Consider the following 25,959-nt stretch of genomic DNA (forward strand, 5'->3'; position numbering starts at 1 on the left):
CTCGCAGGGGAACCGAAAGAGGGCTGCGATGGCTGCAGACAGATCGGGAGAATGGGGCATTTTCGTCTGGTGAGTCGAAAATAATGGGCTGTTTTACCCAACGTGTTTAAGTGTAATGACCTGCGGCGCAAACAGATTGAAGAAAGGGATTATCGAAATGATATCATCAACATGAGCCCACCATGCGGCTACGGAGGGAAGCTATGAAGCTTTCTTCAATGTCTGGTCGCGGTATCAGGGAGTCTATAACCATATTAGCGGTAAAAACTTTCAGATCATTGCGGCCACGCGGATTGGAGCAATGCGAAAGCAAAACGTCCCCATACTATATCGACGTCCGTGATTGTTGTGACGCCCATGTACTATATCGACACCATGGAGGAAGGAAAGAAGGAAGGAAAGTTTTCCTTCCTCCATGATCGACACCCATGGCTGTTTTGACGTCTAAGTGTATTTTTCGCGTCTTTTTGCATTTAATTAACTAATTACACCTCATTAACCAACTATTTCGCACCGCAACATTTTATCACACACTATCTATCGCAATCACACTTTCACACATTTATTATCAGAGAACGCCGTGATCATGCGGACAAAATTTGCGGACACGTTTTGCGGAAACTTTTTGCTGACTCGACAGAGGCATTGAGATGATTACAAAGTGATTAAGCAAGTCAGACAGTGGCTCCTCATCTAAGCAAATAAATACCGTGAAAAGGACCTGCTCTACTTGTGCTGTTAGGAATATAACTTGGCCAAAATGTGAGGGCACAGAAATGAATGATAGCGATAGCGACGAAATAACAAACGACGGACAAGCTCTTGTCCTTTCGCAGTTTTGTCATTTTTCACTGCCGAGTAGACCAATTTCGCGCGACAGAAGACGTGCATGACTGAACGGTACTCACTGAAGAGTGCAGGTTAGTTTTAGATTTCTCACGAAATATGACTGCTAAAGGGCTCTAACCTGTAGAAGAACTGCACATTGGGCTAATTGTTGTAGATTCATAATGGTGGTTCAACAGCGCACACACATGCAGACCAAGAAAGATACAAGACACACATCAGCGCTGGCGTGTGTGTCTTTTCTCTTTCTTGGTCTCTGTGTGTTTGCGCTGTTGAACCACCATTATGGTTCTAACCTCAAGATGGTAAGAGATTGTCACAAGTGCAGTAGCTGTGGGCGTTCTGTGGTAGCAGGTACTGCGGCCGTTTACGACAACCTCTGTACATATGCGCGCATTTTATTTCATTTCATTTACTTTACCCAAAGGGCTTTCGCCTTACCGAGGGGTCACGATAAAAATTTCACTGTCGTAGTGACGAGTTGAAACAGAGAGCTTATCGACAGCACTGAGATCGCTCAAACCTTGTTGGGCTTTATTGCCAGCTTTTAATGCTGTACATGTTACGAATAAAATGAAAACGTAACGGCTCATTATATTTATACAGAAAATGACGACGCTGGCAGGAGCTCGGAGCTGAGCGCTCACGTTATGCCCGCCAGAGATCAAATGCTTGGTTCACTTTCGGTCATGTTGGGTTCTCCGGCTTGCTTCAGCGCAAGTTGTGCAGGAGGTGTCTGGTGTCCAACAATTTAGTCAGTGCCGGGGGTAGTAGCACACGCATGGTGGCGCGTAACGATATTAACGTATAGAGCTGCTCATTTAAAGTTGACCTCTTTAAGACGCACATCTTAGGCTGCTGGTCTAGAAAACACTTATGCTATTGACACCACGCCTGATGTTCAATTTTTATCCAATGTGCACCAGAGTCCAGTTTTGTTCGGCATGGCCGCAAGTGAAGCGGGTAATTCCTCGTCGTGAACCAAACAACTTGAGGCTATAGGAGCGCGCAAACACGGAGGTAACGTACACAAGGGCCAACTTTCAACCTATGTCAGTCGAGTGGTCAATTCCGCACATATATCTCTGCACGAAAGAACTGTCTTCTTGTTTCTGTTTTTCGGGACTTCCTTGATGGATTTTTTTCTTTTTGGTCTAGTTCTTCGAAACTGTTTCAAAATGGTCGTAACAGATCTTGCTCTCTTGGTGCTTTCAATAAGCAGCCAGCGTATCGCGAACGAAGAGCGCAAAGTACGAGTTGCAATGGGAGTATACCAGACGCGTATACTCCCACCGTGACCGGGTTGTATTGAATCCACTGTATATCCGGTAGCCGAGGAGAGGACTAATCACTAAATAACAAGATCCCCCAAGAACGTGGTCACGTGATTTAGTGGATCCAGAAAGAGTTCGGCGATTGAAGCTTGCAAAACCAGCAGCAGATCAACTGACCGTAAATGAGAAGCAGCATTTTTCTGTAAACGCTGCTTTCCTAATTCAGCTACTGAGAGGTGGTCACTGCGGATGCCAACTCACCACCCTTGGGCGCATTGGGTGCAACGCTTCCACTCGACCCTGCGTCGCCGTGTCGGGGGTTCGCAGCGGCAAGCGCTCTGCATGCCTCCAGCCCGACGCCTTCCAAGTGCAGCAGCCGCAGCGGGCTGGGTGAGCACACGCAGGGTCCCGTCCGTACGGCCTCGCACACTGCCGTGCGGTATTCTTTGCTACTGGCAAAGGTCGGGTTCACCTGCCGAAACTCGATGAGAGTCCTGCGCCACACGAGCGTATCAAAACCATACTTTTCTTGGACTGCATTTTACGGCTTGGATCACAAAATCCCGCACGCAATAAAATCTCCTTTGAGTGAAAGGATGTTTGGTACTGGTGGCCGAGAGATTGGTTGCGGTGACGTTGAGCTTGGAAATGTTGCGACCGGTTGCGAGCTGGTCGGTACCTCGGCTTTTGTTTCTTCGACTAGCGCCATTAGCTTGGGCCGATCACGAACCGAGATTCCAGCAAGAGCATTATGAGTGCGCACTTTTGCGCGCATGAAACTAATGGCTGCTGTGACAGCAGTCTCGATAAAGGCAGCAAGACCCAGTGTCAGAAGGCCAATGTACTGCAACAGACCATTGGCTAATAGAGAGAGAGATAATATACTGGCTTAATAATTCTACCAAATTGGGCTGCCGGAAAAGAATGCTCATTGAATGATAATTGCATGTCTCTTGAAACACAAGCATTCAAGCTTCGTTGTCTGGCCCTTTGAAGAGGTTACGTTAAGCTGGAGACTGCCACCCCGCTTCCAAGATATCGTTAGTTGCGTAGGCTTTGGGAATAATTTCAATTTCAGTTACAATTTTCCTCGCGTACTAAAGCAAACCTACCTGCTGTAATAATCTGAGAGGCGCGGAAGTGCAGTTTTGCGAATTCGTTTCCATGAGCTTTGCTTCAGTTCTGCCACGCAGACTTTAATAGGAGGAATGCTGCTTATACAGTGGTAAGCGGAGATTATGTGTGTAGCCGCGTGCACTCTCGAAAACAAGTGTAGCATGCGTTAAGTAGCCCTTGGGTACAGAGTGCCCCACTCACGATTCTCTGCACAGGCCGATGCGCGCGCACTGTAGCAGCATGAACAGGCCGGCATTCCGCTCTTTTGTGCGCGCAGGGCCTTGCGTGTACCAGCGATGGACGGCATGCAGCACGTCCACCTCGTCTCGCACGTTCAGCTCGCTCGAAGAAAGCAGCTCGACGAGCAGCCCTGTTGAAGCCCTCGAAAACTCGCTACTGCTTCGCCATACCTGCACACAGTGAGCAACAGAAAGCAAACGTGATATTAATCAGCCGAATGTTGCGACGAACTTCAACTAATGATACGCTTCCTACTTTAGAAACGATTTCTTAGCCTTGAGCGCAAAGTGTTAACAGAAGCCTCATGCCCCGCCGCGGTGGCTAAGTGGTAATGGCGTTCGGCTGCCGGCCCGGAAGACGCGGGTTCGGTCCCGGCCGTGGCAGCTGAATTTCGATGGAGGCGGTATTCTAGAGGCCCGTGTACCGTGCGATGTCAGTGCACGTTAAAGAACCCCAGGTGGTCGAAATTTCCGGAGCCCTCCAGTACGGCGTCCCTCATAGCCTCAGTCGATTTGGTACGTTAAACCCTAATAAACCAAACCAAGAAGTCTCTTGCTCAAAGATACCGGCTGCTATGAATATGCAGTGTTGGCGTAGATGGCAGCGCCAAGCAGTTGTATACGTCTGGGACAATTGCGCTGAACAGGCAGGGTCGATTAAAAACGTGTTCGAAAAAATAAACAGCCTCTAATATTTCCTAACACAAAAACCGATGTCTAATCTCTGTCATGATATATTTTGCGTCATTTGAAGCTACCCTTTTCCGCCATTTCTTCATGAATGTTTAATTTTCCAGTCCCGTGAAATTATTAACTTGCGTATCCGTAACATGTAAGAGAAGGTTTCTGTGGAAATATATTTGCGACAAGCAGACGAAACAAGTAATTTGGAGACATTTATCGAGGCAAACTTTTAAACATAAGCTTTCTTTTTCGCAAGTGAACTCCTGCTTAGACGAACTGTGCGATACATACACTGAAGCAAATTTAATGAATTCACACTTCACAATGCTTCTAGTGCATCGCACACGTTTCTTGCACCATTGAAAAACGAGGGTTTGCGATATGCCTAAGCTTCCTGTAGTTACCGGGCCGGAACGGACTTTCGAACCACGTGGCTTTTAGTCTTCCTGAGGCAGGCGCGGGCGACATCACGTGGCACGCATGCTAATGTAGAGGAAGCAAGTGTGCATCCCGTGTGGCCCAGCTAGTTTGGAAGACGCAGCTAGAAAATTCAGGAGGCGAAGGCAAACAGTCGCAGTGCCATCTAGGCAGCCAACTGGGCCCAAAAGGAATCGATCGACCTGCAGCATGAGGACTAAATTGCTGTCAACCTCGAACCATTTTCACACAACCTTCGCCACACTGATATCGGTGGCTGAAATTTCTGCTCCAAAACGCAGATGTAAGACAATAAGCATTTCATGCGTAACTTTCATATTATAAGCACCACGCTGCGATCTCATACGCCTCGGTAGCCGAACATCCTGGTTAAACATCCGTCGCAGTGTTATTTAATACGCTCACATGTCGGATAGTGCAGCAATTGACAGTGATGCTCGCAGTACCTCGATTATGAATCACTATTCACCCACATACCGTATTTGCCAAAAGTAACCGGGCAACAGTGGTATCTTTCTTAGCCACTTAGCGAAGCACTTACTCTGGCAGCCCTTAGGCTCTGAATATATTTAAAGGTGAACCTTTATCGTCACATTTTGACACCTTTCGGTCTTTACAGGCGCCTTAGAGGCTTCGTTTTATGGTTGAGAAGCAAAAACCTGTTGCTCGGTTGCTTTTGGCCAAGGGGGTACATCTTCCATCGAAAATAAAGAAGCTCTCACTCACCGCGCCGAAGTGTTCGCGCACAAAAGAGAACACAGTGTCTCGGAATCTCGGCCAGTGGTGCCACAGCGCCAGTGCGGCTAAGCCGAGACAGTTGTCGACGTCCATGTTGTGCAGCAGGTGGTCCAGGCACAGGTCACGGGCCTCCTCCATCAGCAGCATGTCGGCAGCCGCCAGCACATCGGGCACGTTGCCGTTGTTGATGCGCAACTGCAGTGATGGTCACAAACACATTTGTATCATAAGCAGGAGAACTCTTGAAAAAGAAAACTTATCCTCTTTTTCTTCTACATATTCTGCCGTGAGTTTAGGCAGAATATGTAAAAGAAAGCCGCCTGATTTCAGGTACCTACTAACCATTGCAAAAAAAAAATGTGTGCTTCCTTTCTTTATTCAAACTAATGCTGATGCCAATGCGAGGTGCCACTTAGCTTTGCCACGGCAGAACATCACTTCCCTACCACCAGGACGCTTGCCTCCTGAGCAACACGGATATTCTTAGGTGTAACTGAAGTTGCAGTGCTCTAGCATTTTCCTGCTTGCTGCGGACACAGCACTTCAAAACCGTTACTGCGACTTCTCAGAAAGGGATGCTTTAACACCCTACTGTGTCGCCATCTCTAGGTTTCTATTGCAACCACTGGCGAGACATCAGGCTCATTATTACGATGCTTGGCTTCTCAACTCCTCCACCTGTTAACCCCTTCCCGAGGCTTGCCTCATCCGCGTAGTAGTAGCCAAGGAGGATGTCGAGCACGGACGCCGAGACCCCCGTGAGCAGCATCTCCCTGCGGGAACCGTACTCGGCGCGGAACGCCGCCCGGAAGAAGGGGCTCGTGGTGCAGAGGAAAGACCGGTGGGCCTTGAACTCGCCGCCGTCGTCGGTGCGAATCAGGCAGTCGTAGCAGCCGTCGCCGCCGGGAAGCAGCAGTTGCCTGAAGAAGACAGACATGGCTTCCGAAAGAGATGGTGACTTGTACTAAGAGCCTTCTGCGCTGTTCGCGAGCCCCACGCGAAACCATGATTTCGTTTTCTTCTACCCACTTAGCTCAAGTAACCGGGCAGTAAAAACATCGCTTCGGCGGTGAAGCTAGATACTCATAATTGAGTGAACGGCAAAAACTCCGGGGGCACTTTGACTGTCTAAAGTGGGTAGAGGTGGAATAGTTTTTCGCACTACCTTCGCTGTTTCTGTGGCACTGGTGGCGTCACATATAATTGAGTACTAATTACTAAGTGATGACAAATCACTAATTAATGGTTAATTACTGATTAATGCCTGAATGCTAATTAACTGCTATAATTAATGAAGCTTAAGCTTCGCCTTTAGGAGTGGAACGCGACAGCGCGTTGTAGCGCTGCCAGGGAGTCCACGGGAACGCCACCACCCGTTCGGCGTGATGCCTTGCCCTTTGAACGCAACGCTTTTTGAGTAAAGGAAATGGAGCTGTAATTCTCTGTCAACTCGGTGGACACCTGAATCTAAAAACGTTGACCTGAACCGCACCGTAGAGGAAGGGAGGAAGTGGGAGTGAAAGAAGATAAAGAGGAGCCGTAATGAAGAAAATGAAAATTGTATTTGAGGAAAGGAAATTACGCAGTAACTGTCTCACATATCTCGGTGGACACCCGTCAAAATTCAGGGGGGGCACTTTTTTGACCTAAAGTGTGGTCACTGATGTGTGGTTAAGATGTTCAGCTTCGCCCCTAAGGGTGGAACGCGACAGCGGCTTGCAACGCTGCCAAGGAGTCCATAGAACGCCATCGCCCATTCGGTTCTACGCCTCGCTCGTCGGTAAATTGGTTTTTGAGGGAAGGAAATGTATCTGTCTCTCATTTGTCGGTGGACACCTAAACCTCGCTGGAAGGGAATGGAGGAGGATGAGAGTGAGTGAAAACACCGTATTCACTGGACACGCCTTTGTTCGTTCCAAACCATCCAGCTGGCATGGCGGAGTGGATAGCATGCTCGTCTCTCATGCGGAAGACCGGGGTTCGATTCCTGAGCTCGACCAATTTCTTAATCGGTTTTATTTATTTATATATTGTGCCATATTCATATGCCCTGACGAGTAAAGCTAATTAGGCTAATTGGGTAATTAAGCAATTAACTAAGCTCAGTCCCACTTGGAGCATCACTATACGATCCCTTCAATTGGTTGCATGGTTACTAGCCGAAGTACAATTGGCCCCGTTTGAAATTCGCGCATTGTGACGTCACGACCGTTTCCACCAATTGAAAAGCGTGACATTTCTGTCGACAACTGCTGCTTACAACGATGAGACATTAATGGCTTCCGCCTTAAAAAACAAACAATATTTTGACTATGTAGAGTGGAGCTTTGTTCGTACTAGTAGCTTTCGCACGGTGGCGTGAGGAACCCTCGTTTGGGTGCAGACTCCTCGCGCTTAGGGAATCGAGGGTTAGCCGTAGTGTGGTGTCGCACGAGGAGTGTAAAGTTATGGAGTTGAAGAGATGTCTCGTTCAGTACGCTATTAATGGAGAGGGTGGACTTGTTAAACAGTGACACAGTATGCACACTATTGACGGCCATTCATTGAAAAATTGCGCTGGCGGACGAAGGACAAGGGCAAGAACAAGGACGCAATTTCACACGCAAACTTGTTGTGCTTGTCCTTCTCCGGACAGCGCTGCCTTTTTCACAATGATTACCAATCAACTTGATCTGCAACATATCTTGCTTATTGCTGATTGGTTCTCACAGAATGAGACAAGAACAGCTCTGGTTTGAAAGAGAATTTAGCCATCATGGAAACATCATGGAAACAATTCATTTTTTTGCCGAGTAGCAGCTGACTGGAACGGCCTTCCCGACGATATCGCTGCCATCACCTGCCCTGGAACATTCATGACTACTTTGAACACCTGTACTTCTTAAAACCCACCCCTTATGTAACACCCCGCAAGGGGTCTTTAAGGAAAATAAAGTGATGTGATGTGATGAGTCAGGGCACTCAAAACTGATCAAGGACGGTATCGCTGTTTCGTGCCTTAAGGCCGCCACATCTAGGTCGTGCCACCACCGTGTTGCGGAAAGTGTGTCAGAGTAAGTGGTACGATTGAAAAGTAGTGGTTTTCCCGACCACGCCATCTCCACGGCAGGAGAAAAAGTTCTGAGGTGGGTTAAGACAGGGGCCAATGGAAGAGGCCGTGTTGACAGTGAGCGCCGTAGGCCGGCTGTCATTCCGTACGCTCACAGGCTTTCCCAAGGGTTAAAGAGCGTGGCCAAGAGGTACGATGTTAGGGTGGTGTTCTCGGCTCCTAAGAAGCTCGCTGCAATTTGCCCACAAGTGGACAAAAAACTAGCGGCGGGTATCCACAAGAATCGCAAGGCCTGTACAAGAAAACATGTGGCGCCTTTCATTCCTTGCAAAAAGGTTATTGTATATCGTTTGCCACTGTCTTGCGGTAAAGAGTATATCGGGCAAACGGGGCGCTGTGTAAATGTAAGGCTCTTTGAGCACCGCAACTTACTCGGCAGTGACTCGCGAGACAACCTTCCCGCACACTGGCGGGTTTGCAAATGCACACCCCTTTTCCCGAAAACTAATGTGCTTTTTTGCCACCAAGATAAGGTGACCCGGGAGCTGATGGAAGCGTTCTTTATTCGAAAAAACGGCAAACGGTGCGTCAGTGATCCTTCAGTGGCCATGTCAGATTTGGAATTTAGGTACCTAAATAACCGGGTGCACACGCGCGCTGCTCCTGTTTAGATCATCTTTCACGCCTTGCACGTAATCTGTAAGGAAGGAGACTGCAGGGTCAGTAGACCCATCAATAGAGCGAAGGCATATGGTCGATAGAAACGAACCCAAATGAAAAAGTTGGGTTGCAGAACCACTTCTTGACCAAATCTGGATTGCAGTTCCCTAGCGCCCCTTTCCATCGTATGTTCCCGTCTTCTTGCCTGAGGTGCCGCTTTACCTATCATCATGTCTCTTCCATTAAAAAGGACCATTCCACGTGCTGTCATGCGTCGCAAAGCAGGATCACTATTGTCGCTGTGCTTTGTTGGGATTCATTTACTTAACAACAAAATGAAAAAAAAGCAGCCAGCCGCGGCATTAACTGTAGCAGGCATTCTTCCGCCAAGTTTTCACAGCTTCAGCTAACCCTCGTGAGTGTTACTCATTCATACTCTCAGACATTCGCATTAATTATGCGATGTTCTGTACCCTCCACGCATCCCCTCCCTAGGCGCGCGCTCCGTTTACACTTTCTGCGGTGCGTGATGTCGTTGACGGGGCTATGCCCCACTCGAGTTAAGTTGTTCTTCACACAGACCTGAACGTGTCTTCTGGGAGGCGGTCCTCCGTGCATGATGTTCCTTTTTTACCTGAAGCCTGTGGTTCCGAATTCCGCAGGTCTTTAGTTCCAAGTATGCTTGCCCTCGCCTCTCCCTTCCCACCATTCCCTCCCTTTGTTTTATTTCCAAAGATGTAGTTATTTCGAAGATCTGAAGTCTCTGTCCACATAGGTGACTTCATGTGTGCCTTGTAGATTTATTTGATAGCTGCACGACATTTTCGTCTTCAGCGGCACTCGCAGCTGAGCAATTAAGTCACACCCACTTTCTCCATTGTCTATGCCGTTGGCAGGGCTTTTTTATGGCGCTGTAAACCATCCCTCATATTAAATTTGCAATAATCTTGCTGCTCTGTCCTTCGCGGGATTATTTTCAACTAAAAAATATACCAATGTGCTTAGGCCTCTTCCTTGACCCCGTGTGGTCAGTCTCTCCCGTCATTCATCCTGCTATGTTCCCTGCATTTGCGTATAACCTGCAGTGCTCGTAGAAATATTAGGTATCTATTATATGGTTGCACGAATTCGAGTTTTCTTGGGAAGCATGCCGTGAGTGCGAACAATGCCCTTCTGAAGTATAACCCCATCGGTTAAAGCCCGTTAGAAAAGGATTGGTTACTTTTTACTGCAGTAAATATATCAGTTACAGTCACTAGCACCAAGTGCTTAAACACCAAGCAAGAGAAAAAAATACCGAACAGCACAATGCGTGCCTGTACTACGCATGGAAAAAAAGTTCGACGTTAGCTCTCATGAATGTCCATCATCAAAAAAAAAAAGCCGTATTCACGCCGCTTATATAATTTCCATCGCTAGGAATACAACCTTCAATCCCCCTGCCAGCAATTTTGTTGCAGATAACGGAAGTATGATTCCACGTAGTTTATTTCTATTTTGCCAAGCGTCTTCCCTAGCTATCGTCGCTTGCACTCACTGATGTATTAGCACCAGCAAAGATGTTTGCTTAGCCTCAACGTTCATAACAAGTCATAGGTGTTCTTAACTGGCCCATTGTCGCCCGAAATATCTCTGCGAGTGGGATTTGTTAGTGATAAAATTAGAGTAGCTTTGTCATCTTCATATTCGAAACGACCGTATGACGTTGAACTCGAGCTTGCTCGCTGGTAGAGCGCAGCATATAAGTAAACTTCAATTTAGCCAGCTATGGTCCCGCCCACATTGTTTTCGACAGAGACAAACTTTAAACGATGCACGCCTTCTCCGCTGCTTCACAGTAGGCAAACTTTCGAGCAATGCGAACTTCTACGCCCACTTTTCTCGTTACCTTTTAGCCACCCTAGTTCAGTAAGGCTGGCTGCTCCGTTTATCCTCGTGCGCTAATTCCTATTTTGCATTTTCTACGCCAGTTGGCCATGGGTTGCCACCCGCTCTTTCATTTGGAACTGTCGCAACACGAACAACACAGTGCACTCGGCGTTCATTATGCGCCGCTCTACCGAGCCTCTAATTAGCACCAATGGCCGCAAACGCCCAGCTTAAATTTTCTCCCCATAAGCTCCACTTTCGTACCTCTCAGTGCCGGTGTGCTTCCTTGGTAGCGCACACTGCGTGGGCTGATGACACCGCAGTTGGAGGAAGCTTGAATGCAGGTCCCCAGTTTTTGTATTTCTATTTTTTTAGAAACTTGAGCACATCCCGCCACATCGTTCCTCGTTACGGGAAGCCTCGAAGCCAGTGCTCCGACGGGTCGACTCGGAAACCCGCACAAACACGACACTCTTGAAATGAGATTGGTTGAGGCCCGAAAACATCGCTCTAATCAACTGCAACAAGCACGATCCTTGCTAGTGATGCGCGGCAAATAAATTGCGAGAGCTGCTCTTGACGTGTTTTTTTTCGTTAAGCTTGCGAACTAGAGCATGGTGAGAGATGCATAGAAATCAATCCAGATATAAATAGCCGCGTAACAAGGACTTAATAGTCTCCTAAAATACTGAACGTCTTTAAGGATTTCAATAATGTGCGTATTGGGCATATTCAAAAACGCAGTTTGTCAACCAGGCGTAGATGAGAAGGCAACTGCCTCTATTTTCAAGCGAATTAACTAAATAATAATGAGCGAGAATGACTCCAGCTTGAATCTATTTTGAGGAAAGATAAGTGGTCTCCATTCCCAGTAAAATTTTATTTGAGACAGGCACATAATAGCGCTAAAGGCAGACAAACACAAGAAACACCGACACAAGACATGCACTAACTTCATCTCACTTTATTCACTGCCAAGCCAGCAAATATATAGAAAATCTAAGGCATGCGCAAAAAAACAAGAACAAAAGGCATAAAAAAAAAACGTTCAAGATACAACCTCTCGGTCTTGAGAAGCCGTACCGAAGTATCGCTCCCACAATCTAGAGCGAGTGAGCGACTAGATCGTGTGAGCGATAAATTGTCGTGCACACAATAGATGTATTTGCTGGCTTGGCAGTGAATAAAGTCAGATGAAGTTAGCACATATCCTGTGTCGGTCTTTCCTGCTGTACGTCTCCCTTTACCGCTATTAATTTTACGTCTCAAATAATATGCACCAGCTAGCCCGAATTGACGTTCTTTTATTCCAATAAAATATTTGCGATTAAGTTCCAGGCTCGGGGCAGTCAATGATACTGCCACTACCTGACAATAGTCTTGTCCACTAGCTTTGAAACATTACTACGTTGAGCTTTGTGGTACTTTCAGCCATATTAGTGACCGCATCATATTTTTTTTTCTCTGTTTTCCGCCCATGGCGGGGTCTGTTTCCGCATTTCGCAAAATACTCCCCAAAGCAGAGTAGCATAACAGCGCTGTTTCCATGATGGCTAAATTCTCTTTCAAACCAGAGCTGTTCTTGTCTCATTCTGTCAGAACCAATCAGCAATAAGCAAGATATGTTGCAGATCAAGTTGATTGGTAATCATTGTGAGAAAGGCAGCGCTGTCCGGAGAAGGACAAGCACAACAAGTTTGCGTGTGAAATTGCGTCCTTGTTCTTGCCCTTGTCCTTCGTCCGCCAGCGCAATTTTTCAATGAATGGCCGTCAATAGTGTGCATACTGTGTCACTGTTTAACAAGTCCACCCTCTCCATTAATAGCGTACTGAACGAGACATCTCTTCAACTCCATAACTTTACACTCCTCGTGCGACACCACACTATGGCTAACCCTCGATTCCCTAAGCGCGAGGAGTCTGCACCCAAACGAGGGTTCCTCACGCCACCGTGCGAAAGCTACTAGTACGAACAAAGCTCCGCTCTTCATAGTCAAAATATTGTTTGTTTTTTAAGGCGGAAGCCTTTAATGTCTCATCGTTGTAAGCAGCAGCTGTCGACAGAAATGTCACGCTTTTCAATTGGTGGAAACGGTCGTGACGTCACAATGCGCGAATTTCAAACGGGGCCAATTGTACTTCGGCTAGTAACCATGCAACCAATTGAAGGGATCGTATAGTGATGCTCCAAGTGGGACTGAGCTTAGTTAATTGCTTAATTACCCAATTAGCCTAATTAGCTTTACTAGTCAGGCCATATGAATATGGCACAATATATAAATAAATAAAACCGATTAAGAAATTGGTCGAGCTCAGGAATCGAACCCCGGTCTTCCGCGTGAGAGACGAGCATGCTATCCACTCCGCCATGCCAGCTGAATGGTTTGGAACGAACAAAGGCGTGTCCAGTGAATACGGTGTCTTCACTCACTCTCATCCTCCTCCATTCCCTTCCGGCGAGGTTTAGGTGTCCACCGACAAATGAGACAGATACATTTCCTTCCCTCAATAACCAATTTACCGACGAGCGAGGCGTAGAACCGAATGGGCGATGGCGTTCTATGGACTCCTTGGCAGCGTTGCAAGACGCTGTCGCGTTCCACTCTTAGGGGCGAAGCTGAACATCTTAACCACACATCAGTGACCACACTTTAGGTCAAAAAAGTGCCCCCCTGAATGTTGACGGGTGTCTACCGAGATATGTGAGACAGTTACTGCGTAATTTCCTTTCCTCAAATACTATTTTCATTTTCTTCATTACGGCTCCTCTTTATCTTCTTTCACTCCCACTTCCTCCCTTCCTCTACGGTGCGGTTCAGGTCAACGTTTTTAGATTCAGATGTCCACCGAGTTGACAGAGAATTACAGCGCCATTTCCTTTCCTCAAAAATCGTTGCGTTCAAAGGGCAAGGCATCACGCCGAACGGGTGGTGGCGTTCCCGTGGGCTCCCTGGAAGCGCTACAACGCGCTATCGCGTTCCACTCCTAAAGGCGAAGCTTAAGCTTCATTAATTTGCAGTTAATTAGTATTCACGCATTAATCAGTAATTAACCATTAATTAGTGATTTGTCATCACTTAGTAATTAGTACTCAATTATATGTGACGCCACCAGTGCCACAGAAACAGCGAAGGTGGTGCGGAAAACGCTTCCACCTCTACCCACTTTAGACAAAGTGCACCCGGAGTTTTTGCCGTTCACTCAATTATCAGTATCTAGCTTCACCGCCGAAGCGATGTTTTTTCTGCCCGGTTACTTGAGCTAAGTGGGTAGAAGAAAACGAAATCATGGTTTCGCGTGGGGCTCGCGAACAGCGCAGAAGGCTCTTAGTACAAGTCACCATCTCTTTCGGAAGCCATGTCTGTCTTCTTCAGGCAACTGCTGCTTCCCGGCGGCGACGGCTGCTACGACTGCCTGATTCGCACCGACGACGGCGGCGAGTTCAAGGCCCACCGGTCTTTCCTCTGCACCACGAGCCCCTTCTTCCGGGCGGCGTTCCGCGCCGAGTACGGTTCCCGCAGGGAGATGTTGCTCACGGGGGTCTCGGCGTCCGTGCTCGACATCCTCCTTGGCTACTACTACGCGGATGAGGCAAGCCTCGGGAAGGGGTTAACAGGTGGAGGAGTTGAGAAGCCAAGCATCGTAATAATGAGCCTGATGTCTCGCCAGTGGTTGCAATAGAAACCTAGAGATGGCGAGACAGTAGGGTGTTAAAGCATCCCTTTCTGAGAAGTCGCAGTAACGGTTTTGAAGTGCTGTGTCCGCAGCATGCAGGAAAATGCTAGAGCACTGCAACTTCAGTTACACCTAAGAATCTCCGTGTTGCTCAGGAGGCAAGCGTCCTGGTGGTAGGGAAGCGATGTTCTGCCGTGGCAATGCTAAGTGGCACCTCGCATATGCATCAGCATTAGTTTCAATAAAAAACGGAAGCATACATTTTTTTTTTTTGCAATGGTTAGTAGGTACCTGAAATCAGGCGGCTTTCTTTTACATATTCTGCCTAAACTCACGGCAGAATATGTAGAAGAAAAACAGGATAAGTTTTCTTTTTCAAGAGTTCTCCTGCTTATGATACAAATGTGTTTGTGACCATCACTGCAGTTGCGCATCAACAACGGCAACGTGGCCGATGTGCTGGCGGCTGCCGACATGCTGCTGATGGAGGAGGCCCGAGACCTGTGCCTGGACCACCTGCTGCACAACATGGACGTCGACAACTGTCTCGGCTTAGCCGCACTGGCGCTGTGGCACCACTGGCCGAGATTCCGAGACACTGTGTTCTCTTTTGTGCGCGAACACTTCGGCGCGGTGAGTGAGAGCTTCTTTATTTTCGATGGAAGATGTACCCGCTTGGCCAAAAGCAACCGAGCAACAGGTTTTTGCTTCTCAACCATAAAACGAAGCCTCTGAGGCGCCTGTAAAGACCGAAAGGTGTCAAAATGTGACGATAAAGGTTCACCTTTAAATATATTCAGAGCCTAAGGGCTGCCAGAGTAAGTGCTTCGCTAAGTGGCTAAGAAAGAAACCACTGTTGCCCGGTTACTTTTGGCAAATACGGTATGTGGGTGAATAGTGATTCATAATCGAGGTACTGCGAGCATCACTGTCAATTGCTGCACTATCCGACATGTGAGCGTATTAAATAACACTGCGACGGATGTTTAACCAGGATGTTCGGCTACCGAGGCGTATGAGATCGCAGCGTGGTGCTTATAATATGAAAGTTACGCATGAAATGCTTATTGTCTTACATCTGCGTTTTGGAGCAGAAATTTCAGCCACCGATATCAGTGTGGCGAAGGTTGTGTGAAAATGGTTCGAGGTTGACAGCAATTTAGTCCTCATGCTGCAGGTCCATCGATTCCTTTTGGGCCCAGTTGGCTGCCTAGATGACACTGCGACTGTTTGCCTTCGCCTCCTGAATTTTCTAGCTCCGTCTTCAAAACTAGCTGGGCCACACGGGATGCACACTTGCTTCCTCTACATTAGCATGCGTGCCACGTGATGTCGCCCGCGCCTGCCTCAGGAAGACTAAAAGCCACGTGGTTCGAAAGTCCGTTCCGGCCCGGTAACTACAGGAAGCTTAGGCATATCGCAAACCCTCGTTTTTCAATGGTGCAAGAAACGTGTGCGATGCACTAGAAGCATTGTGAAGCGTGAATTCATTAAATTTGCTTCAGTGTATGTATCGCACAGTTCGTCTAAGCAGGAGTTCACTTGCGAAAAAGAAAGCTTATGTTTAAAAGTTTGCCTCGATAAATGTCTCCAAATTACTTGTTTCGTCTGCTTGTCGCAAATATATTTCCACAGAAACCTTCTCTTACATGTTACGGATACGCAAGTTAATAATTTCACGTGACTCGAAAATTAAACATTCATGAAGAAATGGCGGAAAAGGGTAGCTTCAAATGACGCAAAATATATCATGACAGAGATTAGACATCGGTTTTTGTGTTAGGAAATATTAGAGGCTGTTTATTTTTTCGAACACGTTTTTAATCTACCCTGCCTGTTCAGCGCAATTGTCCCAGACGTAAACAACTGCTTGGCGCTGCCATCTACGCCAACACTGCATATTCATAGCAGCCGGTATCTTTGCGCAAGAGACTTCTTGGTTTGGTTTATTGGGGTTTAACGTACCAAAGCGACTCAGGCTATGAGGGACGCCGTAGTGGAGGGCTCCGGAAATTTCGACCACCTGGGGTTCTTTAACGTGCACTGACATCGCACGGTACACGGGCCTCTAGAATACCGCCTCCATCGAAATTCAGCTGCCACGGCCGGGACCGAACCCGCGTCTTCCGGGCCGGCAGCCGAACGCCATTACCACTTAGCCACCGCGGCGGGGCATGAGGCTTCTGTTAACACTTTGCGCTCAAGGCTAAGAAATCGTTTCTAAAGTAGGAAGCGTATCATTAGTTGAAGTTCGTCGCAACATTCGGCTGATTAATATCACGTTTGATTTCTGTTGCTCACTGCGTGCAGGTATGGCGAAGCAGTAGCGAGTTTTCGAGGGCTTCAACAGGGCTGCTCGTCGAGCTGCTTTCTTCGAGCGAGCTGAACGTGCGAGACGAGGTGGACGTGCTGCATGCCGTCCGTCTCTGGTACACGCAAGGCCGTGCGCGCACAAAAGAACGGAATGCCGGCCTGTTCATGCTGCTACAGTGCGCGCGCATCGGCCTGTGCAGAGAATCGTAAGTGGGGCACTCTGTACCCAAGGGCTACTTAACGCATGCTACACTTGTTTTCGAGAGTGCACGCGGCTACACACATAATCTCCGCTTACCACTGTATAAGCAGCATTCCTCCTATTAAAGTCTGCGTGGCAGCACTGAAGCAAAGCTCATGGAAACGAATTCGCAAAACTGCACTTCCGCGGCTCTCATATTATTACAGCAGGTAGGCTTACTTTAGTACGCGAGGAAAATTGTAACTGAAATTGAAATTATTCCCAAAGCCTACGCAACTAACGATAGCTTGGAAGCGGGGTGGCAGTCTCCAGCTTAACGTAACCTCTTCAGAGGGCCAGACAACGACGCTTGAATGCTTGTGTTTCAAGAGACATGCAATTATCATTCAATGAGCATTCTTTTCCGGCAGCCCAATTTGGTAGAATTATTAAGCCAGTATATTATCTCTCTCTCTATTAGCCAATGGTCTGTTGCAGTACATTGGCCTTCTGACACTGGGTCTTGGTGCCTTTATCGAGACTGCCGTCACAGCAGCCATTAGTTTCATGCGCGCAAAAGTGCGCACTCAGAATGCTCTTGCTGGAATCTCGGTTCGTGATCGGCCCAAGCTAATGGCGCTAGTCGAAGAAACAAAAGCCGAGGTACCGACGAGCTCGCAACCGGTCGCAACATTTCCAAGCTCAACGTCACCGCAACCAATCTCTCGGCCACCAGTACCAAACATCCTTTCACTCAAAGGAGATTTTATTGCGTGCGGGATTTTGTGATCGAAGCCGTAAAATCCAGTCCAAGAAAACTATGGTTTTGATACGCTCGTGTGGCGCAGGACTCTCATCGAGTTTCGGCAGGTGAACCCGACCTTTGCCAGTAGCAAAGAATATCACACGGCAGTGTGCGAGGCCGTACGGACGGGACCCTGCGTGTGCTCACCCAGCCCGCTGCGGCTGCTGCACTTGGAAGGCGTCGGGCTGGAGGCATGCAGAGCGCTTGCCGCTGCGAACCCCCGACACGGCGACGCAGGGTCGAGTGGAAGCGTTGCACCCAATGCGCCCAAGGGTGGTGAGTTGGCATCCGCAGTGACCACCTCTCAGTAGCTGAATTAGGAAAGCAGCGTTTACAGAAAAATGCTGCTTCCCATTTACGGTCAGTTGATCTGCTGCCGGTTTTGCAAGCTTCAATCGCCGAACTGTTTCTGGCTCCACTAAATCACGTGAGCACGTTCTTGGGGGATCTTGTTATTTAGTGATTAGTCCTCTCCTCGGCTACCTGATATACAGCGGATTCAATACAACCCGGGCACGGTGGGAGTATACGCGTCTGGTATACTCCCATTGCAACTCGTACTTTGCACTCTTCGTTCGCGATACGCTGGCTGCTTATTGAAAGCACACAGAGAGCAAGATCTGTTAGGACCATTTTGAAACAGTTTCGAAGAACTAGACCAAAAAGAAAAAAATCCATCAAGGAAGTCCCGAAAAACAGAAACAAGAAAACAGTTCTTTCGTGCAGAGATATATGTGCGTACCTGACCACTCGACTGACATAGGTTGAAAGTTGGCCCTCGTGTACGTTACCTCCATGTTTGCGCGCTCCTATAGCCTCAAGTTGTTTGGTTCACCACGAGGAATTACCCGCTTCACTTGCGGCCATGCCGAACAAAACTGGACTTTGGTGCACATGGGATACAAATTGAACATCAGGCAGGGTGTCAATAGCATAAGTGTTTTCTAGACCAGCAGCCTAAGATGTGCGTCTTAAAGAGGTCAACTTTAAAAGAGCAGCTCTATACGTTAATATCGTTACGCGCCACCATGCGTGTGCTACTACCCCCGGCACTGACTAAATTGTTGGACACCAGACACCTCCGGCACAACTTGCGCTGAAGCAAGCCGGAGAACCCAACTTGACCGAAAGTGAACCAAGGATTTGATCTCTGGCGGGCATAACGTGAGCGCTCAGCTCCGAGCTCCTGCCAGCGTCGTCATTTTCTGTATAAATATAATGAGCCGTTACGTTTTCATTTCATTCGTAACATGTACAGCATTAAAAGCTGGCAATAAAGCCCAACAAGGTTTGAGCGATCTCAGTGCTGTCGATAAGCTCTCTGTTTCAACTCGTCACTACGACAGTGAAATTTTTATCGTGACCCCTCGGAAAGGCGAAAGCCCTTTGGGTAAAGTAAATGAAATGAAATAAAATGCGCGCATATGTAGAGAGGTTGTCGTAAACGGCCGCAGTACCTGCTACCACAGAACGCCCACAGCTACTGCACTTGTGACAATCTCTTACCATCTTGAGGTTAGAACCATAATGGTGGTTCAACAGCGCAAACACTCAGAGACCAAGAAAGAGACAAGACACACACGCCAGCGCTGATGTGTGTCTTGTCTCTTTCTTGGTCTGCATGTGTGTGCGCTGTTGAACCACCATTATGAATCTACACCAATTAGCCCAATGTGCAGTTCTTCTACAGGTTAGAGCCCTTTAGCACTCATATTTCGTGAGAAATCTAAAACTAACCTGCACTCTTCAGTGAGTACCGTTCAGTCATGCACGTCTTCTGTCGCGCGAAATTGGTCTACTAGGCAGTGAAAAATGACAAAACTGCGAAAGGACAAGAGCTTGTCCGTCGTTTGTTATTTCGTCGCTATCGCTATCATTCATTTCTGTGCCCTCACATTTTGGCCAAGTTATATTCCTAACAGCACAAGTAGAGCAGGCCCTTTTCACGGTATTTATTTGCTTAGATGAGGAGCCACTGTCTGACTTGCTTAATCGCTTTGTAATCATCTCAATGCGAAAGAATTATATGGCTCTGTCGAGTCAGCAAAAAGTTTCCTCAAAACGTGTCCGCAAATTTTGTCCGCATGCTCACGTCGTTCTCTGATAATAAATGTGTGAAAGTGTGATTGCGATAAATAGTGTGTGATAAAATGTTGCCGTGGGAAATAGTTGGTTAATGAGGTGTAATCAGTTAATTAAATGCAAAAAGACGCGAAAAATACACTTAGACGTCAAAACAGCCATGGGCGTCGATATAGTACATGGGCGTCACAACAATCACGGACGTCGATATAGTATGGGGACGTTTTGCTTTCGCATTGCTCCAATGCGCGTGGCCGCAATGATCTCAAAGTTTTTTACCGCGAATATGGTTATAGACTCCCTGATACCGCGACCAGACATTGAAGAAAGCTTCATAGCTTCCCTCCGTAGCCGCATGGTGGGCTCATGTTGATTAGTTTGCGCCGCAGGTCATTACACTTAAACACGTTGGGTAAAACAGCCCATTATTTTCGACTCGCCAGACGAAAATGCCCCATTCTCCCGATCTGTCCGCAACCATCGCAGCCCTGTTTCGGTTCCCCTGCGAGCGCTGCGCCGGAGCGAATCCCGAGCGCTGGGCTCCGCGCGTGCCGCACGAGGTGTTTTTCACGGTGGGCGGCTGGAGCTCTGGAGAGGAACGGGATGCCGTCGAGGTGTACGACCCGCGGGCCTATCGCTGGCTCATGCACACCATGCGGGGCACGACTCCCAGGCAAGATGCACGATTCGCATTGAAGGGTTCTTTCGTGTACCACGAGCGAGCCGAGGTCGAAGCATACGCCCTCTCAATTTTTGGAATAGAACTAAAATAAACGCTTCCTTCACCCTTTCTGTGCCATCGTTGCTTCCCTCTGTCGTGACAGTGTTGAGAGGTCGCTGCGCATTGTTTCCGAGTACCAAGTGGCCTCAGCTTGCGTAGGACCGGGTTGACTGGAGATATATAGGAGAGTCATTTGTCCTGCAGTGGGCGTAGTCAGGCTGATGATGATGATGACGCCACCAGTCGAACCGTCCGCTGCAAATGATATGTGAACAAGTCAACTGAACCGCGAACACACCAAACACAACATTAGCTGCTAGCGAGAACAAGCAGTAGACCTCCATTAGCGCCTCCGACAACCGGGCTTACGCGCCTTTGAAATGAAGACCATCTGCTTTAGTAACTAATCTCCCCCAACTGAAATATTGTTTTACAGGGCACATTTGGATAGTTTTTTCCACGTTGCATTTGTCACCTATAATAAAACGAGCCCAAGCAATGGCTGCAGGGCAGGGTGTGCAATGTGAGAGCGGTAAACTCCTGATCATTTCCAGGGCGTACCACGGCGCAGCGATGGTGGGCAAGTTTATCTACGTGGTGGGCGGAATGCGGGGAAGCTCGTACCTGCGCTCCTGCGAACGCTTCGACACCGAGCTGTGTGTGTGGGGTCCCTGCTCGGCCATGCACACGGCCCGCGGCTATGTAGCCGTCGCGTCCCTGGACAACTACGTCTACGCCATCGGGGGACGCGACGGTATGCGTTCGCGCAGTCGAGCGTTTTTGCGTGAGCTCTAATTGGCTAGGCTTTGGGAGGAACCGGCAATGTTTATTCCATTCGTGCGTGCCCTAAGAACATGGTCGTGGGGAACAAACTTGCCTTATATGGGAGCATTCGTCATTCCTGAACTCGATAAATCTTTAGTAATTTTGGTATTGAGCGAGTAGACTAACTATAGGGATTACATTTTTAATACAGCGTTTGTTCATTGTTTACATTTTTCTGAAATGTCATTGTCATTTGGGGCTCCTTGATGCAGACACCGGTCGCACTGCCAGTGTGGAGCGGTACAACCCCGTCTCCAACCAGTGGACTACGGTGTGTTCGATGAGCAGGGCGCGCAGCGGCGGTGCAGCCTGCGCATTCAGAGGTAGGTGTGAACCAGTGTTACTGTGTGAACGACAGACTCCGCTCACACCTATTTTTCTCGCGCGCACCCTAAACAACCTACTCGAGAAGTAACTCAATGCTTAAACGATATACGGTATATCCCGGCGTTTCCGCTCTTTTGCGTCCTTTCAAAGTGAAGGTGTGACTGTAGTCCCTTATAAAAATTTCTATAGACAGTCCATAGACTGTCTATAGACTTTAGTCTATATAGTCTATAGACTGTCTATAGACAAATCCTTTAGACTGGTCTATAGACAGTCTATAGATTTATGGCCATACACTTTTAGTAGACTTTTGACTATAGACAGTCTATAGACAAATGTCTACTGAAAGTCTATAGGTCTATAGGAAGTCTACAGACACAGGTCTACAGACAGTCTATAGACGATCTATAGACTTATGGTCATACATTTCCTATAGAGCTGTCTATAGACCGTCTATAGACACTTGTCTATAGACGGACTATAGACGACCTATAGACTTATGGGCATAGACTTCCTGTAGATTACTGTCTATAGACAGTCTACAGACAAAAGTCTACTGGTCCAATAGACATATGTCTATAGACTGTCTATAGACATTCTATAGGTGTGTGGCCTGGCAGTGCTATAGACCTTTGTCTATAGACAGTCTATAGACCTCTGTCTACCTATAGACTGCCTATAGACTGTCCACAGTCATTGAAAAAGGTCACCAGACAGTTCACACATGAAACAATCAATATACTTACAAATTTAGTTTATTTCCAAGCTCTCCAGGCTAGGAATATGCAATACATGCACCACAGTAACATAAAAGTTGAAAGTAACAGTCCGGCTAGTTTCCTCAGAAGCATTCTTGTGGCCTGTTGTCTGCAGTAAATCATCCGAGCATGTTTACCTGTACAGCACAAAGGGAAAAAAATAATATAAGAGGAACTGAAAAAAAATTCCCATTCCATCTCTACACATGTGCTTTACAATGCAAGGCATATCCTGGCTATGCCATTCTAGAAAGGCAATCTTGATCTTTTGGTTTTGTTTTATGGGGTTCAAAGACCCAAGGCGACACAGGCTACGAGACGCTGCAGTGAAAGGCTGGGGAATAATTTCGGCTACCTGTGCAGAGTACAGAGGCCTTCAGCATTTTGTCTATATTAAAATGCGACCGCCTTGGCCGGAATCGAACCTCAGGTCGCCATACGAACTTTCATGTCGAACTTTCAATCTTTCAGGTCGCCATACAAACATGATAGCCACTGAGCTATCACGCCGGCTCAATCATTTCAGTAAATACACGACAGATTATAAGTGTCGTCATAAAACATTGTAACAAAGACCCCTAATCCCTGGAGCACTCTACTCTGAATCCAGTACTGATGTTGATTTCTGTATGGCAATACTGTTACAACCAATACTGATCTCTTTATGGCAATCCTTTTACACTATTTGTAACAGAAGACTTCGAACAATTGTGCCACATATCTGCATTGACTCGCAAGGAGCTGTTAAGAATGCCACCTCCATAAAATACAGATTCAGTGCACCTTACAGAGGGATCCAAAAAGGAAAATATTGCAGCATTTATTCTTATAACCGCTATAGAAGAAGCGCTTCAGAATACCCTGCGTGAATTAAGCCTGGTACACCCGGCCAAATTTTTAACTGGCTCGGCTGTTGCATCGCTAAATGCACCTTGTAAAAAAGGTGCCTTTCGGCTACACTGCTGGCATATTCATGCTGTAATTTAACGAGTGAAATGTCATTTCGTGGTTCCTTTTTGTTCATATAATGTTTGAGTGCAGTACTTGCGTCTTTCGATCAACGTTATCAGAAACATTCGTCTGCCACTACGAACAGCTGAAACAAGCGGCATACGCAGCAATGGATCTGGTCCATATGACCTCATCCTCTGGGTAAAGTACCACTCCTTTCATGGCGGACAAGTCGTTTACCCAGATTAGTGCAAATGCGCCACCAGAACCATTGCTGCGTATTCCGCTTGTTTCGGCTCTTCGTAGCAGCAGACGATGAATATTTCTGATAACTTTGATCTAAACATGCAAGTACTCCACTCATACATTATATTAACAAAAAGAAACTATGAAATGCCATCTCACGCGTCAAATTACAACATGAATATGCCAGCAGTATAGCCAAAAGGCACCTTTTTACAAGGTGCATTTAGCGATGCAACACCTAAGCCAGTTAAAGATTTGGCCGAGTGTACGTAAGCCGATACTCAAACGGGCACAAGGTATACAAAACCAGCAGGCAGAAGCAACCAGTTCACCACAGATTTGCGCCTATAACTTGAAGCACAATGACGGAACAGCATACTCGTACATCTGCGCGCGCTCTTAGAAACAAGCGGGTTGCAGCGCTTCCATGCCGCGCTCATTATTCAGAAAACTAATATAGCACACAGAGGCTGCAGCTGCGCCGTTTCAAAAGCAGTCGCGAGGTTGAGACAGCAAATTACTGTCACGATAAAATACCGTCTGAAATTCACTTAGTTTTTCCTTCAAGTGCAGCTCCAACAGCGCAGTAAAGAGGTGTGTTTCTTGCATGGAGGCAGCCTAACCAAACGCTGCTAGAAAAATCAGCGAAAGCATTGAACGTGCTCAAAGTAGGAAGTATTTCAATGAAACAATTAACGCCTTCAACAGGCGCAGCTATAATAACACGATAGCTTAATTTAATTTTAGGCGCAAATAAGCGGCGAGTCACATCTGTGCACGCGTGAGCGCGATTCATGCACGAACCACTCGGAAGGAAATGTAAGCCACCTCTTGTCGAGCCGACCTTTACCCAGCTTTCAAAATGAAGTGCCCGCAAGCCAGCGGCGGCGGCCAACGGCTCTGATGACAGACACGGACTAATCCATACGTGTGCAACGAAGGGGAGATGGGATGGAGCTCGTGGGTTCTTCGCGGTGTTTGAGCACGCCGGCCATTCGCGCCGGCAACGAATTTTATTCACCCATCACACTATAAGCATTCCTCCAGCGCCGCTTGAATACAACTTTGACAAACGTCTCGCGCTCCAGTCTATAGCGTTACAAGACACCTTTGCTGAAACGTCGGCGTCCACGACGCGCACCGAGCGAGCGTCCATACGTAGCAAGAAATGCACACCTCAAAAAGAACAGCACTCCATGGTCCAGACAGGCGATAACACGAAGATATGAAAATAACTGTAATCCACCACTGAACGAGACTGCATGTAAGTACGTTTTCGGAGGTGCAAAGTAAATTGAGCTCACACGGCGCTAACACACAGTTCCATTTCGGCCGTCATTCACAGGCTAAACGACATTTCTGGCCGCGCATCTACCTTGAAACACGAAAAATCTAGTAGACAGCTCGCGAGGAGCGGCTTATCATCAAGGGCATCGCACAGACTGCCTTTCCGCGCGTTAGTAATGACAGCGGGACAGAGATAAGCTGCATTAGTCGAGAACCCGATGGCTTCCGCCTTAGAAACGAAGATAGGACGTTTGTAACTGCGCACATAATCTGTTCTGCACACAAAGCTCTGCTTAGAGTGGTTTAGGAGACCAAAGGAATAAAATATAAACGTGTAGACTTACCGTAAGCGGACGATGAAGCTGGATTTTGGAGAAAACGTAATCCGCGAAACACACGCCAACGCCATTGATGCAGCCGCGCACAGGGTTGTTTACAGCCCGAATGATTTTCCGCCGTCTCGCGGAGTCGCGGTAAAATGGGTAAAACGTGAAACAGAAACCCATTTCACGGTCGTATCTTTATCGCTCGCACTCTTGCCGTGTGCAGCTTGATCTGATATCTAAGACCACAGAAGGCAATTGGTTTATAAGCTTAAATTCTTCGCTTACCCTCTAAAATTCTATTGTTTTCGTGAAAACAGAACCGAAATCTAACTTCTTGTCGGTATACGCGCCGCATCTTCCACCGAATAGTATGTGGTACAATTCTCAAACAATAATTATAAGGTTGCATAGCATAACGTCTTTTTTTGCGTGTGTTCGTGTTTAGAAAACTGATATGCGCCACATCAGCGTGTCATCGGCTCCGAAGCAACAGGTGCAAGGGTAGGAACGAAAAAATACTGGCTTTGTGATTGTCGCGTCGCAGCACTT

At 47.4% G+C, this 25,959-nt stretch overlaps 2 protein-coding genes across 2 annotated transcripts in view; one reads left to right on the plus strand and one right to left on the minus strand.

Moving 5' to 3' along the window:
- The window catches only part of LOC149353244 (intraflagellar transport protein 172 homolog), a 41,988-nt gene extending 16,477 nt beyond the window's left edge, over positions 1-25,511 (minus strand). The window contains exons 1-2 of the mRNA XM_089575779.1: positions 25,429-25,511; positions 22,589-22,737 (exon numbers count right to left, since the gene is read on the minus strand). The gene's annotated coding sequence lies outside the window, so the exon portion shown is untranslated. The remainder of the gene's footprint in view (positions 1-22,588; positions 22,738-25,428) is intronic.
- Positions 14,271-20,860, plus strand: LOC149353245 (kelch-like protein 10). Its single transcript, XM_089575780.1, has 6 exons — positions 14,271-14,504; positions 15,015-15,221; positions 16,899-17,107; positions 17,931-18,163; positions 20,456-20,642; positions 20,794-20,860. Exons 1-6 carry the CDS (start codon positions 14,271-14,273, stop codon positions 20,858-20,860), a joined length of 1,137 nt encoding a protein of 378 aa, XP_089431906.1.
- Positions 25,512-25,959: the final 448 nt, after the last annotated feature.

This window comes from Amblyomma mixtum, chromosome 3 (assembly GCF_055824585.1).
Source record: "Amblyomma mixtum isolate Tamu chromosome 3, ASM5582458v1, whole genome shotgun sequence".
Classification (NCBI taxonomy): Eukaryota; Metazoa; Arthropoda; class Arachnida; order Ixodida; family Ixodidae; genus Amblyomma; species Amblyomma mixtum.